This window comes from Falco naumanni, chromosome 4, assembly GCF_017639655.2.
Source record: "Falco naumanni isolate bFalNau1 chromosome 4, bFalNau1.pat, whole genome shotgun sequence".
Taxonomy (NCBI): Eukaryota; Metazoa; Chordata; class Aves; order Falconiformes; family Falconidae; genus Falco; species Falco naumanni.
In genome coordinates, this window is record NC_054057.1 from 104,121,961 (window position 1) to 104,138,621 (window position 16,661).

The 16,661-nt window shown below is 35.3% G+C and overlaps 1 protein-coding gene across 5 annotated transcripts in view; it reads right to left on the reverse strand.

Moving 5' to 3' along the window:
• CACNA2D3 (calcium voltage-gated channel auxiliary subunit alpha2delta 3) overlaps window positions 1-16,661 on the reverse strand; it is a 468,514-nt gene that overhangs the window by 12,360 nt on the left and 439,493 nt on the right. For 2 of the 5 annotated variants that reach the window (XR_005827594.1, XR_005827596.1), the window contains 4 exons: window positions 16,057-16,132; window positions 13,495-13,535; window positions 12,343-12,395; window positions 10,752-10,792 (listed from right to left, as the gene is read on the reverse strand). Coding sequence is in view for 2 of the 5 variants with exons in the window: in XM_040592379.1 (XP_040448313.1) it covers window positions 6,696-6,807; window positions 10,737-10,792; window positions 12,343-12,395; window positions 16,057-16,132 (297 nt within the window). In the remaining 3 variants the exon portion in view is untranslated. Of the gene's footprint in view, window positions 1-6,695; window positions 6,808-10,736; window positions 10,793-12,342; window positions 12,396-13,494; window positions 13,536-16,056; window positions 16,133-16,661 lie in introns of those variants that run through there. The other 3 variants (XM_040592379.1, XM_040592380.1, XR_005827595.1) reach the window with 3 other exon arrangements.

Here is a 16,661-nt window from a genome sequence, read left to right on the forward strand (position 1 = left end):
CCATTTCCTTATCTTCCTTTTCCTTCTGTGGAGTCCCTCTCATTCAATATATATTCCTTGTCATTAAAAATGCCCTTTGAAAAATATTACTATGGTCATATTTTATTTTTTTTTTTACATTACCTTTTCTCCTTTGATCCATAGTAATTCTTTCATTCTCTGTTTTATGATGATTACAATGCCAAGCAAACTGAGCATCTGAATACAGAATTGCATGGTTTTGTCAACTAAATAAACAAACTCCAAGGTTTTGATTTTGAGGAGAACACACTGATATAGAAACTGAGATAATAACAAAAAACTATTTTCAATATAAGGTGGGATTCCATGTGTAAGCAGTACTCCTGAATCCAATAGGCACACTAAAAAGTTCTGAAATAAAAACTGGAATATTGAAAATCTTTCTCTATTTAAAAACAAAACCCCCAACAAACAAAACAAAAAACAAACCTTGAAAGCTGTCCAAAGGATTGTTAAAACTAATGACTGGCAGGCAGAAACCTGCCTGGTAACTTATATGTGCCTTGCCCTATTATTTCATATGCCTATTTTCTAAAATGAAAATAGTAATTTACAGTGTTTCCTGAACAGGTCATTCAAAATATACATTATCAAAGGGTAGAGTCAAATTACCCATACGGTGACTTTAAATTGCACCTGCATGACAAACACTATAATCATCGTTGTCTTTGCAGTGAAGAGGAAGTTACTCAACATACAGTGGAGATGTGTGGGTAACACACAATATAGGATATTACACTAAGTATGAAGACCTTTAACTAACAATTCCAGCAGTTTAAATTACATAATTCAATACTTTTTACAAGAAAAGGATAGGAAAAAAAGTCTTTTGGGATATTCTAGAGTTTTGGGGTTTTGGCTATGACCATTTTCTACCAATACTGCTGTTGCTGCAAATATAAAGACTTTTCAACACTCCCAAGTATTCTGCAAGTCTGGAAGATCTGATTTTCCAAGCAGAGGTGCAAGATGACTCGATAAGACTTTTATTCTTGATACTAGAACAATTAAGTACTGAGGTATGCAAAATACTGAGCTCCCCTTGACTTCCATGCACAGCTAAGCAAGCTCCCAGGAATTATGATCCGTGCAATGTTGCCAAGATCAGCAGTGAGCAGTTTGACTATGGCACACCTGTGACTCAGCATGGGCACAGGTAAAAAACATTTATGCACATGTTATCATATGTGTACTTTGCATGGTTGCTGAAAACGCAAGTACGCAAAAACCTACAGTCTAAACAATGATGAAATATAGAGAACACTTGGTTTTCCTCAGGGTCCTATAAGATGGATACAGTAGAATGAATATAACCCAAAATGTCTTTTAGAAGACTGACTATAACTTACTGCCCAAACTACTCCAGGAAATCTACAGGGATATGCTGATGTATGTAGATAGAGCTCCAAATGAGAAGAAATTGGCCCTTTATGCTTTCCTTATTTTACGTGGCAAGCTGATTTGTTTGGAAGTAAACTAACTACATTTGAAAAGGCAAATGATTATTTATTTCATGGGAAATTGAACTGCATATTTATTTACACATTTTAAACACGATCAAGTACAGCAGTTTGGCAGGCTTCTACTGGGAAAGAAATGCAGAAATATTTCAGCAAATGGTGGTATGCATCAAAATTAAGTGTTTTTTAAAAACCATTACCATTTTAATGCCTGCAGATTGCACTATTCCTGACACTAATATACTCATGCCCTGAACAATCTGAATTTAACTGGTATTGTTATTTATCTGTTACTGCCAAATAAGAACATTCAGTGGACATGTGTGAAATTTGCCATTAAAATTCACATGAAGGGTTCAGTGTCATCCTGAACTATAATTCCACTGCCATTTACCTCTTCTTATTGGTAATGAACAGCACTCGATGCCCAGTCTATAAGAGATCAAGAGAAGGCATTTGGTTTATTGATGTTTTTCCCTGTTAAATAATTGCCTCCTTACTAACACTCCAATGGGCAAAATATATAATACATGGGATGGCGTTTAATCAAATAGGTAGTTCCTCTCAATTAACAGGCAATTTACATGAGATATACGAGAAAGTAAAGGCAACACTTACATCCATATTTTGTGTAATGAAACCACACACATCCTTCCCAGGGTTAGGATGATTGTAGCTACATGTTTCCTTGCTTCCCTACTGAGAACATGGCTTTCTCATATTTACTTCTCTCTGTTTTGTGTCTTAAGACTCTGCACAAAGGATCAACTGGGAACAAAACAGTGTCTTTAGGTTTCTGGTATTGACCTTGTGGACCCATGAGTGCTACAATTAAAAGAGAAGGGGGCTTTGCTCCCCGGGTCATTGGAAGTAAGGCCAGATTTTTGATCTGCATCCAAGTCCAATATGTCATCACACATGAACAGGAGAGGTTAAAAGGGCAGATTTTTAAGCATTTGACTGTGCAACGGCTGCCTGATTTGTATGCCCATAGTTTTACAGTTGAACATGCAAACTTGGAATTATTCACTTAAAGTTTCCTTACAACTTTGAAATTCTTAAATATATACTTAATGTATAAATAGTCAGATGAGCGAGTTGCTCTGCCTACAGATCTACATTCACATTCATAGCAGCCTGGGTTAACACTGAAATTAATGTTTTTTTCCTAAGTGAAGCTAAAAGAAAACATCTGAATTTTCATGCAAAAATGAGATTTACAATTAGAGAAAACTTCGTCTGTTCTACAAACAGATGAGTAGATCAGGTAACTTTCTTTGGTCAAATATCATAACAGCCATCATCTTTTCTAATTTATAATAACTTGTCTTTCTAAGGATGCTTTCTCTAGACATTTTTACTGCTCTTTAAGTATCAGCAATTAAGATTTGCAATGCTGAGATCACCAGAAGGCACAAACTGGTAATGTAACTGGTGCGAATGGCTGAATGTGTATTAAAATGGTTGATGTGTATTAAAATAGGCTAACGCATTGGGGCGATACCTCATCAAGCTGCAAGCAGCATTGAGGTGTTTATTTAGCCAAAGACATCAAATGTAATGTCTAATCAAAAACACATCTCTGAGCAGCACACTACCTTTAAAACCCATACCAAGTTGTTTGGCATTAGTGTAGCTCTGATGCAAGAGAAAGAATGTCAGTTGACATTGACAAAGAAATAACATTTCTCTTTAGCAATTAACTATTTCCACCACTGAAGCTGCTGTAGAACATTCAACAGGCTATCTGAGTTTTCAGACTTAATGCTTTTTTTTTTTTTTTTTTTTTTTTTTTCTTTATAAAAGGGAATAGCTTACTGGAAAATATGAAAGCATTTCAGATTTTTAAAAAAATCCCAGTTTTTCTCTTTTGTTGACAGTGCTTAGAAAATGTGGGTTGACTTGTTTTTGATTGCTGCTTAAATAGAAGATTAATTTAATAATGATTGGGATATTGAATAACAACAAATTATGGTGTGGGACAGCCAAACCCTGACCCTAATGACATTCTTATGTTAATTCTTATTTTCTTTTAGGCTCCTGCTTTCTTAAATAAAACCTATATTTTTGAAAATGGTTTTTAAACATTGCAAATTATCCCAAAGTAGCATTTATTTTTTTCTAGTAAGAGATAAGTTTACATATAGAGAGTGTATTTTATAGGTCTGTATACATTTAGTGCTTGACTCAAAGTCCACTTAAGTGTGTAGGTGAATTTCCATTGACTAAGTTTTCAGAGATGGCTGAAAAGGCAAGCCAGCTATTTACGAAGTAATTAGCATGTAGTCCTTTCTACTGTGTGATTTATTTGTGAGGATACTTTGATTTAAGTCCAAGCATCCACGATTAAAAGTTATAATTGGAAATGCTTATAAGAACAAGGCTTAGTTTTCATAACTACAGTAGGCAACTGTTCCCCTTGGTAACTACGAAATGTAGGGTATTTCTATACTATCAGTAACAGCATGGCCAGGACAGAGTAAGATTGAGCCTCCTACTCTCACTATGTGACCTTGTTGACTATGACTGTGACTTTGTTAGCAATAACACAGTATTTGTGCTCTGAAATGTCTTATCTATGTAACATTATATGGTTACAATTAACATCAGTCGTCATTTTTACTTCTACGAAGAGACTGCTTTTAGTCTTATTTTTCAGACAAGGGCTCTATAGTTGTGCCTGACACTGTAGGAACAAAGGACAGTGACTTGAATGAGTAACTTGTGACACAAACCTTCCTGAAGCAGAGTATTTGCATAGCTTTGGTTTGCAAACCTGTGCACAATATGCTGACTTTTCTAGTGTCTTTCAAATAGGTTTGCAATATTAAAGTGGGTGTATATTCAGCTAAATATTTACAAATATATTTTCCAATTTGTAATCAAGATTTGCAAGTACATATCACAAACAAATATATAACAGAATCCAAAGAGGATACAGAAAATAATCTTACTGACTCCGATGACTGAATTGAGAGCCTACTACACACCAGATGCCGTGCAGATTAATCATTGAACACAGTGTCAGTTCAAGACTCTTATGTATATAAGGTTGAACCCTAATTTTGACTGATTGAGCCCATCATTCTTAAATTACAAGTATTAAGCAACACACTTGCTTGTAAAAATATTTATTGGTACTGAGGCTGTGAAACAGAAAACTGGGTCAGAAGATGTAGGTCTACAAAGGACTTTGGGTCAAATTCCTTAGCTGTTCTGCGGGAAAGTGTCCTGGGTTATAACAAAAATATTTGGAATCCAATGCAGTCTGCAATCTCAGATGCAATTTGTAGATTGTTAATGACAGTGGGTAAACGGTATAACGAAGAACTTTCCCATGAGAATCTAATAGTTCTTCTGGATTATTTCTTTAGGTTTTGCCATTGCTTGTGGAGAAAAATAATGGGTGCCTTGAGATCAGTTTGTAACTTACAGGGTTTTCTTTTATTTTTTTGTTCCACTGTGGAACATAAAATGTTTTTCTATGAAAAAGATCTTAGCGCATTATTTTTGAAATACTATAATTTTCACTAAACTCAGTTTCCAGCTCAGTGCTGTCCAAGTATTGCAGAATGAATTGTATTATTTTTGCAAGTTATTTCCTTTGACCTGAAGTTACCTAAGACGACAGACTGAAATCTGCATTCCTTTGAGAAAACCTGGTCCTGTTAAATTAAACTTTTCATGAAATTATGTCTGTTTGCAATATTTAAGCAGAATCATAGAATGGTTTGGGTTGGAAGGGACCTCAAAGATCATCTAGTTCCAGCCTCCCCTGCCATGGGCAGGGACACCTTCCACTAACCAGGTTGCTCAAAGCCCCATCCAGCCTGGTCTTGAGCACTGCCAGGGATGTACGATAATTTGTTGCACATCTTCTCAGTAATCTGCTAAACGATCACAGAATAAAGCTGCTTGAATTCTGTAATGCTGGCACGAAGCACTCACAGAGTGTAACCTACATTGTATTTGATATGTCAAGTGCAGAAATCATGGCTTGATTTTGTTGAGTTTGTACTTTTCAGGCAGTGGGACCTATTGTTACATTTAAAGGGCTCCCTTGGATCAATTTACAAAGCACTTTCATACTTCAATCCCACAAAGCCAAATACAAGCAATTAGTCATACCAGACATTAATAATTTCCTTATAATTAAGAGTTGGTCAGCAGCAAATTAAAGGTGAATATTAGCACTCCATTGTACTTACTCCTATTTCCCGTCTTAAAGCAATGAAGATATCAAGGAGAAAAATTAGGAGCAAGTTCAGAAGCACACCTATTGACTTCAAATAGAAGAAATTTTCACCTTTATTTGCTAATTAGATATTGATTTAGTCTTGAAAGGGAAAGTTACAACAATTTTTGTTTAACTTACAAATTCTTCCTGACATTTACATTGATAGACAAATCATTGCTGTTACTACTAATGCCCTTTGTGATAATGACCTCTCTGCATAAAGGAAATCCAATTAAGAGACTTACTGAAGTACATACATTTGCATAAATGATACCTAGGCAATTCTTCAAATGTACCATAACTACAGTAAAAAGTCAGTGCACACAGGCAGCAAATGCAGAGAACGGACATTTCCAGCATGAGGGAGGAAAGCTATACTGGAGTCTTTCTCTTCCCTCAAATCTATGAGGGGCAACTTTACAGCAGCACTGGTGGGACCGACAAGGGTGCAGCACCGACTTCGGAGGTCTCTACTATAAACTCAGCTTCCCAGCACTGAAAGTTTTGAGAATAGATTCAATCCTCTCCCACTCTTCAGTCCAACAATTCTAAGAAGGAAACACTGTTTGGCATTCAAGTAAAACAACCAGATCTCACTGTACTGCAAGGAAACATCTCACCCATCCAGCAGGATTTCACTTCTCTATAGTTTTGTATGTAAAGCTTTACAGAGTATGCTCTTAATAATACTGCCTACTGCCTGTGTCCAGGAAAAGTCTTACAACATTCACTATTCTTTGAAATTAGCATAAACCTCCACTGGTTTTACATTTTTTGGTAGAAATTAATAGGCACTGCTTTAATTTAAGAGTATCAAACTTAAATGACCCCTGTAATCACAGAAATGACACTTGGAAGAGATCACTATATAAGATAAAACATAACAGACTTGTACGTTCTTCAACATAACCTTGAATAATTCAGTTTTATTGCTTTGTCACAAACAGTTGTATAAAAAAAAAATTGAAAGGGCTTACTTGAAACAGTCATCGCAAGCAATATTCCCCGTGGTCTCCTTTATAGTGCGTTCAGAAACAAAAGCTGGATATTCAGTATCACAGGGCTCTAGGGTTTGTTTCAACCTCTGCGCTATAGGCACAGGAAAAAATATCTTGATGTTAACATGGGAAGAACAGCGTACAAAGTTCTGAACAACATGAGATGCTGTGTTACAGAGCTCGCACAGAACGGAAATGTTACTCAGCTTCTGCCACCCTGTGAGATTTCCTAGGCAGTGCATAACACTATTTTTTCAATTAAAAATAGTTTATCCTTGGAATGTCATTTTGGAAGACATAACTGTTAAAGTAGTTATTAATGGTTTAACCATTGCCAAGCTACTTTACATTTATGCACAAGCTTTTCTTCTTTCTCTGTAGATTCAAGATGAACTTACTGTTGTTTTTATTTCAGTGACGCTGTGCATAACTACATAATGGTTATGTATGGGAGTTTACGTTTATATTTGCTATCTAAATTGTATTACATATTACTGAAGCCAAAATCCTTTTTTTTTGATTACAGCTTGGAAACCCTTGCAGAGTTTCCACAGTTAGAATAATTCTGTGGGTGGGTGGGGGCAGAAGTGTTACTTTGCCCCAAACCAATGCTTGTTATCTGTTTCCCAAAATAGTAATAACTAAGAATCCACAACGCTTTTAATCTGAAGCCATGGCAGTGCAAGGGAAAAGAAAGTGTCACTATTTACATCTTAAAAGTTGTAAAATCGAGGTATTGGGAAGCAGTGGGGCTGGTTCAAGGTCAAACTGCAGGACAGCAGCAAAGCTGGGAACTGAAGGCAGCTCTTCTGACTCCCACACCAGTGTATCTGTTGGACAATGTCTCTCCCTCATTCCCTTTCTTTTCCCTCCCCACCCCTTCATTCTTCCTTAACACAGGGATACACTTGCACATCAGCGCAAATGTTAAGCCTATCTTAAACTAATTGCTAAGTGAGAAAACAAGACAAGGTATGACAAAAATAGATTACACTGAACAGGCTCTTGGACTTAACAGATCTTCCATTCCAGATAATCTGTTTCAGAGCCAGTGGCAGATCTGCTGCGCAGTGCGAGGGGAAAGACCAAAACTGCATTTGCAATCATGCTATAGGACGTGCATTTCTGAACTGTTCGTAATTTTTGTATATAATAAAAAAAAATATACACCCAAATGCACAGATCTGAAGGAAGGTACTGAAGTTAGTCAGAAAAGTTGGATTTCTGATGTTTTCAATATGGTCATGATATATTTAACAATTTAGCATTTGTAAAAAAGCTGACTAACTCTACTACACCTTCTCCCTTTTTCTTCTGCTCTCCTTATCTGTTGCCAAGAATGACTGAAATTTATCACCTGTATTTTGGGTCTACCCGCACTTGTATCAACATATGGCTTGTGTAACAAAAAGTCTGCCAAAGATCCATGGATCTCAGATTTCCAGCAACTCATTAGAGTCCAGAACATGATGGCATTGCCGACGGTTTAGGGCATCGGTTTCTTCTCTCTCATTTACAAATGTGATTGAGGTGACAAGATCTTGTGCAGAATTATATTTCATACTGGGGTCTGGTAAATTGACAGGTGTGTGGGGACCTTCTAGTATCTTCATAGTGTGTGATGCTCTATTAATGTCACAATGTGAGCAGGAACCAATTTCCCCATCAGAGGAACTGTGTTTTGGTTTTTTTTTTTTTTTTTTTTTTGTTTGTTTGTTTGTTTGTTTTCCCTTTCTTTTCCTGAGCTTTGTTAAGCATTGTTAAGCTAAAAACAAATGTTCATTTGTTATAATTTCATGAAGTGGAGTCATAATTATGTCGTAGTGGTAATGTAGCATCTGCAGAAGAGCCGACTTAAGTATGGACTTTTCTCTCCTGCTGATTTTTCTCTCTTGAAATGTCTCTTGCTTTTGCTTTACTAACATGTATTGGTTTCTAAACAACTATTGCTTGCTACCTAACCAAATTTGAAGTGGCCAAGCAGTACTATAAAAATGGTGACATTCTAATGACCATGATGAGGGAGTATTTTCAGTACTCTTACTCATCAAAGAAATGGAGCAAGTGAATTATGTAGTTAAAACTTCATTATTAATTAAAACATGAATGAAAATCCCTCAATCACACTTGTCTATAAAAGTGCTGTAATGATAGTTTTGTCTTTAGGAAAAGAAAGGTTGCAAGTTATTAATGCCTGTCTTCTGTAGTTAGTACATGCTTAAAATACAAAACAGACATTCATTTTCATGAGATGAAGATGGATGCTGTCTTTAAAGGAAGTTTTCCCTAACATTCCATGCAGGAGCCATTGAATGTTTCATGTCAGGATATATTAAAGCATGTTTATACAGTATACCTCTAAAAAACATCCAGAAAAGTTACCTGTTTCCTACACTGGCTGCTTTGCACTGTTCTGCAACCACCAGGGACTAAGACTGGAATACTTTCCCTTCCTCTTCGGACAAAAGGAACAGTTTTGCATTTTCTGGGTCTAGTACAGCAAACCACGCTGCCCTTCACAGCCATCAGTGACAGAGGCATTTGTCATCATGGATAGGCAAATGACTGGAAAGTTAGTCTTGGTTCTTAGAAGACCTGTCTGGGCGCTGCTGATTATGAAGCAGCCCCAAAAGCAAATAGTGTCCGTCTGGTTCCGATGAAGCTCTGTTTGTGTGTGTGCATCCAATCTACATCGGGTTCAGTGTTTGTCTAAGAGAAGAACCGGCTCCGGTGTTGCAATGCAGTGTACACTTCACATCGGTATGGGAAAGGCTATACTAAGTTCATGTACCTATGTTTCCAGAAGGCTCTTATCAAATCCTCACCTCCAGCAGACACCCATCTCAGCCTCCCCTTCTCCCTACACATTTACAACATGTCAGGCTGTAGCCTGATACATGCTTTGCTATTTGCTGCTGTACTTTCCGGTTGCTCCAAGATAGACAGAATAGCTCCAGCATCTTACTAGTACAGGGGATACTGGAATATTCCAGGGCAATCAGTATGTTCCATTTTCCCGATACCTTAACTTCAGACAGGATATTATTTTGGCATAAGGACAGCCTAGTATCCAGGCAATGCAAATATAAACTGAAGCCTAAAGTAGCAATTTCATCCCCTGCTTTGCTGAGGAATATGCAAATCTGTAAATATGAGGCTGACTAATTCAGTTTAAATCGTTATTCCAGTAAATGGCACGCAGCATAATTTGCCAGTGAAACAGCCGGTTGAGGAGAGCACTGCTCTTGTAAATCAGCCTTTGCTTCTGAGAAACACTGCTGCGTGCCGTAAAAAGTCTGCTAAAATATGAGAGACAGTCGACATCGAACACTTCCATTTCTTATGGAAACTGTTAACATTTCATTATTTCAAATGCAGCCTCCACATTGTTAAAAATTATTTTAAGTAAACTGAATTTTAAATTCATCTTTAGTTTATTACTTTTGAACGTCTATTTTGAATGAAATGATAAAACAAAATATGGTTTTAATGAGCCTTGTTTAAAAATAAAAACATAAAATTTACTATCATAACCCTAAAAAAAAATCTTCTAATAAAATTATGTTGAGATGACCATGTTCCTGTGGACTCTTGTTGCAATGGCATTTTCCAGCATTACAACCCCCCTACATATTACAGCAGCTTTAGAAAAAATGTAGAATAAGCAGAAAAAGGCTCGTGTCATTGCTTTACTCACAAAGACTATTTTGGAATGACAGGAAATGCTTTTAAAAAACATATTTAATCATTATCTACTATTTTAACTTTTTCATTATAGCAGTATACTGTAGTGCTAGAGTACACACGAGAACTTTGTGGTTATTCATAGAAGATCGTAGTTCTCTCATGTTTTGGTAAACATTAACAACAACAAAAAAAAGATGCTGACATGGGAGACAAACTATTGTTATCAGATGTCTAACATTTAATTTAAACATTTAGTGCACATGTGAACTTCAACAATCCAATTTAATTTAGACATTTCTGCCATTATAGCCAGGAAATAAAAATCACCCTTACCTTTTGCTGTTAGATCAGAGTGCCACCAACTGCGTAGATTAAATTCCACAAGGAACCTAGAGAAATTATTAGAGTTTTCATATTATCCCCCAGAATGTTTTTAAAACACTAAACTGGCAGTAGTTTGATACCATTAATCTTATTTTAAATAAAAGCTAATACAGAACTGAAATTCATGTCACTAGCATAACTATGGGATTATCAACTACTGCTATTTTCATGTTTTCATTGGATTGTATTTTACCACAATAATTTATTCTAAAATTAACCCCATCAATAAATCATAGATTTATCTATCATTAATTTAAATTACTGATCTTATTTGAAGTGTCCATGAAAATTCTCAATGCATGGCAGCATACGATATTTTTACAGTTGAACATTACTGAACATTATTTCTTCATTATGCAGGTACTCTGAGTGTTTAGTAAAATGCCATAGGATTAGAACTGTCCTGGCTACAGTACAGGAGTACACATGAAAGAATTGCTTATATTAATTCTGGAACTAAAATAATGAAACTATTTTATTTCTAGGAGCAGAAAAGATGATTAACGAGTGTCTAATCACGTCTAACTAGATGTACAGAGAATGTATTTTCCCACTAAAATATACTGCAATTTACTTTGAAGAATGGCCTCGAATGTGTAAGTCTATCAATTATTGTAAGTGTGAAGAATGTGAAACCAACATCCAGTTTATCACATGAACATGAATCTACAATACTTATAAACACAGAGAGTTCCTGAAATTTTTGAAGCTGGTGTATGTTAACATAAAAGTCTCATTTTAACATGATTTCTTTCCCTGATAGTTACTTTGAAAGCTGCATTTAAGATCAATCTCTGCCCTCTGGCAATAGCCATCCAGTTAATTCTCCTTTACTTTTATTCCTAACTTTGACGAAAGCTCATAGAATTTACAATTAAAACAAAATTACTACAATAAAAAATTAGTTCTATTTCAATAATGATAAAATTCACTTAAATCTGCAACTCTGCTATTTGTTAAGAACAAGAATACAACATATAGGTTAACAATAAGGCACATTTTAAGGCTTCCTCTTCTCCATATGATATTTCCCTGTGATTTCTTAGGCAATGTCTCTTAAAAGTAATGCTCATTATGTACTAAGTGGAAATGTTAGAAGAATTAGGCAAGGTAAAAAAAATCGGCAACATACAGAGTACACCTTATCTAGCATATACTGTAAAAGGTCCATCTGAACAGAATTTTGAGAATTGACAAACACCACAGTGAATCACTGTAACAGTTTTCGATATTGACAGCAGCCCATCCAAGCAGCATCATAAACAGCCAGACATTTATTCAAAATTTAACAGTTAACCACAATAATAAATTTGGTTTGCAAGTGAAGTAAGTGAAGACCATGAATAATGTAATAGAAGTGCAACTGCGCATTCGTATAGCCAAAATTTTCTCAGATTTTAACAATGTAAAATTGGAAAGCAAAAAATTGACAAATATTAATATATTTGAAATCATATAATAAACGGCAAAATGTACAAGTATTCATTAATCATTCAAAAGTAGAACTGTTCAGTTCATACAAATATTCATTAAGTTCTTAATAAAATTTACTTACAAGACAAGCTCAGTCATAATCCATTTTACTGCAGCAAAGAAGGCATTATAAGGCTAAAGAGAAGCAACTCATTTAATAAAAAGGTAAAACATGCAGTATTTATATCTTAACTGAATTCTTCATGTAAAGACAATGTTATGGACATTGAAATGCATGGGTAGCATGAGAAAAAGAATAATAACTTTTTCTTATGAAAAAGCAAATATTATTATATTGAATATTAAAATATATAGCAATGCCATTTCCTTTTAAAGTGGTTGGTCATATGCACAGATTATCAGTTGGAGGAGTTTTGCAAATGATTCTTAAATCTTTAACCTCTAGGGGTTCCTATTTCCCAGGCTATTGCTGGAGGAAGAGCTCTGAGCTTTTCTTAGGCTGCAGTTCACAGGCTTGCCTCTCTATAATGTAAATCTCTGTTCATTACCTCAGACTAATTAGGCTAGGAAAAGCTTCTGAAGTTTGAATTTAGCTAAATGAAGTTATCTGTGCCATATTGAAGGCACAGTTGTAAGCACTTTAAAGTAGTTTTAAAGATTCTTCCCTCCTCCCTCTGTTTTTCTGGATCATAACAAATACAGCAAATGCTTTGAAAATCCTGTCGTTACAGTACTTCTACTACATTTTGAATATTTTGGTTTTGAAAAGAATATCAGTAGGATTAGTCTTTTATGAAAGAATCTCAGGCAGAAAAGTCAGTTTCCAGAAATCTGGAAAAGAATCTACCCTTGTCTCACTCCTTTGTTAGGGTCTCCTAGTTGCCTAAAATTTTGCAGGCTTTTCAGATTCCATCTCAACAGAGTATTTTAGCACATGTAAGAAGTCATATTGACTTTAACAGAGCTATTCAGATACCTGAAATCATTCTCTACTGTCCTGAATCAGCACCTTACTGCAGCAGTGCCATTTTGCACAGCAGTCACTGGCTATTTGTAGTGTTCAGAGACCACAGATTATTTCTGCACAGGGCTGATAACTCATTGAGCCAACAAACTATTGTCTGTCAGTGGCATGAAAGACTAAACTAGCAAGCTAGCAGAATGCCTAATGCCCCAAACGGTAAAGATTTTCATGTATCAAGGACTATCTTATAGCAAAAGATAAAAAACTACAAGTCTTGCCTAGAGATTAAAAGAAAATAAAATTTCAGACCTGTGGGACATCTTGTTTATTTTCATTCCAAATCACAAAACCTGAAATTTCACACCCAAGTAATTAACTTTGTTGCATACGTTTGTTTTCATAATGCCAAATGATTTAGTGTAAAATAATACATTATTACTTATGAACAATACATATTTAATGTAAAATATACTATGTATTATAAGATTGTTTTATAGAGAACTAAAACCAATTTAAAAAATCAATGTATCTTAAAAGTATTTTCAATAATATGAATAGAAATCAAGAAATATAATTTCTTTTGAAATTTTAGTAGAAAAACTTTTCATTACATTGATAAAAGTACATTCTCATGAAACATGATTTTAGTAAGACACAGCCTTTTCCACCCAAAGACTGCTGCTTCAAAAACTGCAGCAAAAACTGTAGGAATTTTATTCTCTCTCTGTACCTAAACCATCATTAAGAGCCAATGTAATCGAGCTGGCTGTCTCTGTGGAACTGCTACTTTTGCAACAAAGAGGTCCTATGGAGAGTTATCTAGGATCTGAATAAATTAAACCAAGAAAATACTGTAAATAACAAAGTATCTGGATATCTTTTAAGAAGCAATCCTATACTGGTAAAGAAACGGACCAGATGATCTATAAATCTAGTCCATCCCTAATTTTGCATTTTTATCCCACAGGCTAAAAAGCTATGATGGAAAGAGGGGTCCAGCCCTGACACCTTTTTTTCCACAATTTTGGTAGAATGTTGTGATAGATCCTTTAGCAGGCATACAGTCTTTGATGCCCGTGCTCCACTTCAATGCTGTTAAAAATAGGAACTTTTTAAGAGTCCAGTCTTGTCCCTATACATATTCCTGTATTTGTAAAGCCATAGTTCTCAAAAGGAAGGATAAACAATTGTGAACAAACGTTTTGCTTATATAGAAACTGTACTGAATACTGCCTAATAACTTGATCTACATGTACAAAACCAGGCATAAACTCAGGAAAAAAATACTTCTGAGGAATCTAGATCTAGCTGTTTTTAATGCAAACTGTCTTTATAATTTCTCTTTTGTCTTGGTTATTAGAAGTGACTTAACCAAGAGGAAAATAATAAAATAACTGAAGCTCTGCCCCATCTTTCATGTTGAACAACACAAAAACTCACTTGAGGTTTAAAGAAGAGTTTGGCTATCTTTAAAAAAGTAAAGAACATGCTTTCTGTGTCTCAGTATATCCCACAACAGTTGCAGTTTTTTCTCTAATAAAGAAAGCCTGGACAAAAATTGGATTAGTGAAAAATCTCTTGGATTAAAGCCCACTTGTTAGAGAAAAATACTTCAGCTTCACATGCAAACTGAACTGAAGCCCCAAGCCTTGGGATGGATGGTTGTTGTTAAGAGTTGTAATATATTTTAATTTTTTTCCTGCAAATGTGATTCACCACATCCCATTCTATTTCACTGATAATTTAAGTCTCATTGCTCAGCCTAGTACTAATCTTTACATCCAGACAGTCTTTTTTCAGATTCAGGCTTTAGCAGGTAACAGATTCATAAGTGCAGTAAATCCAAATTTGCAGGTATTTAAAAAACACAGTGTCATGTAAATATGTAAATGAAAACATCCCAAAACACATACAATTATTAAACCATGAAAGCTATATGTATATATATTTGGAAGTTGCCAGAACTTTTATATTTACTCAACAGTGTAGTGTGTGTAGGCTTATTTTTCTCTTGCTAGATCTCTGTGTATTTAAAAATGCTGTCAGAAAACTTTTCCAGACCGGTAAAATTGCTAGTTTGCTGCTGTCTTTACGTAAGAATTGTTCATGCTAATACTGTAATAAATTTGTTAAAACAGTTCCTTTGTAATATGCAAAACCTATAATTTATCTAACACCTTATCAGTTCTTATCAGTTCTGATAGATTATTATAGTAATTGGTAAAACATACAAGATTATAAAATATCTTTAGGGTTGTTACCTAGATATATGGTTTAGCAACAAGGAAGTCTTGCCCTTGCAAGACCCAGCTTGATTCTTAGAAAGTCTAACAGAGGGACAGGGTTTTGATTGGAAGACAGGGGTTCAAATGCTTTGAAATTCTACCTTAAAAGACATCTTTAAATACTAAGGAATAAAAAATGTGTTAAAAATCACTGATGTGCCTTGCCAATGAACCAATCCTTTCATTAATTAAAAAAAATATATAAATAATTTGAATTACATTTCTGCCTGCATGTGTTTCCATACAGAAAAGGCAGCTGTGATTTCAGTTCCCCAAACTAAGCACAATCTATCACCAAATTTACAAACTCCTAAGAAGGAGGATTCATATTGTGCAATGAACATTCTGACAAAAGCTCAAAAATGGTGGCCCAGCATTAAAACATATTGTATAAGTATTTGAACTTGAAAATGCTTAACACTTTGCATTTGTTTATGATGAACCGTTCCTTGTATGCACTGAGATAAACGCAAGAGCTGTAAGCATTCCAAATCAAAATAATGGGCTTACAATGGCCATGAGGTATTTGCAACAATTTTCTTTGATGATTGCATGGAAAGGTGCTCAGAAAATTTACTATACTTACGTCCAGTAAGCTATGGGCACTGTCGCTACTCTCTTTGTTTGTTCTACACATGGCCTGGTAGTCATAAAGTGTAATTCTACAGAGAAGAACAGAAAACTGCTTGACTAAAAGAAGAAAACACAGTGGAATAAAAATGATGATATGGAACAGTCTGCCCACAAAAGTATATAGGAAAATAAAACTTGTAACAGCAGCAGGGAAAAGAGGGAAAGGGGTCATTAAAATACAGGTTACACAGAGGAGAATAAAGGCAAGAAACACTGTGAAAACTTTGTAAGGATTTTATCAGACTACAGAACAAAGCAAAAACATAACTGAAGAAACCAGGGAAGATACACATACAGTGTAACACACAATGGTATAAACAATGTGAGGAGGAGGAGGAGGAGGAGAATACACATTCAACATGATGCTTAAACAGTTGGTTCTGGACTAAGGTCAGCACATTTAGCCCCAGAAAGTGACAGAACCTATGCATTTGAGGGGCTTCTCACAAGAGACCACTACTGAACTCCAGTAAAAGCAGAAAGACACTTCTACAGTTCCAGCATCTCAGTGCACAATGGATTTGTAACAACATGGTGTTGATTCCAGAGAAGAGAGAG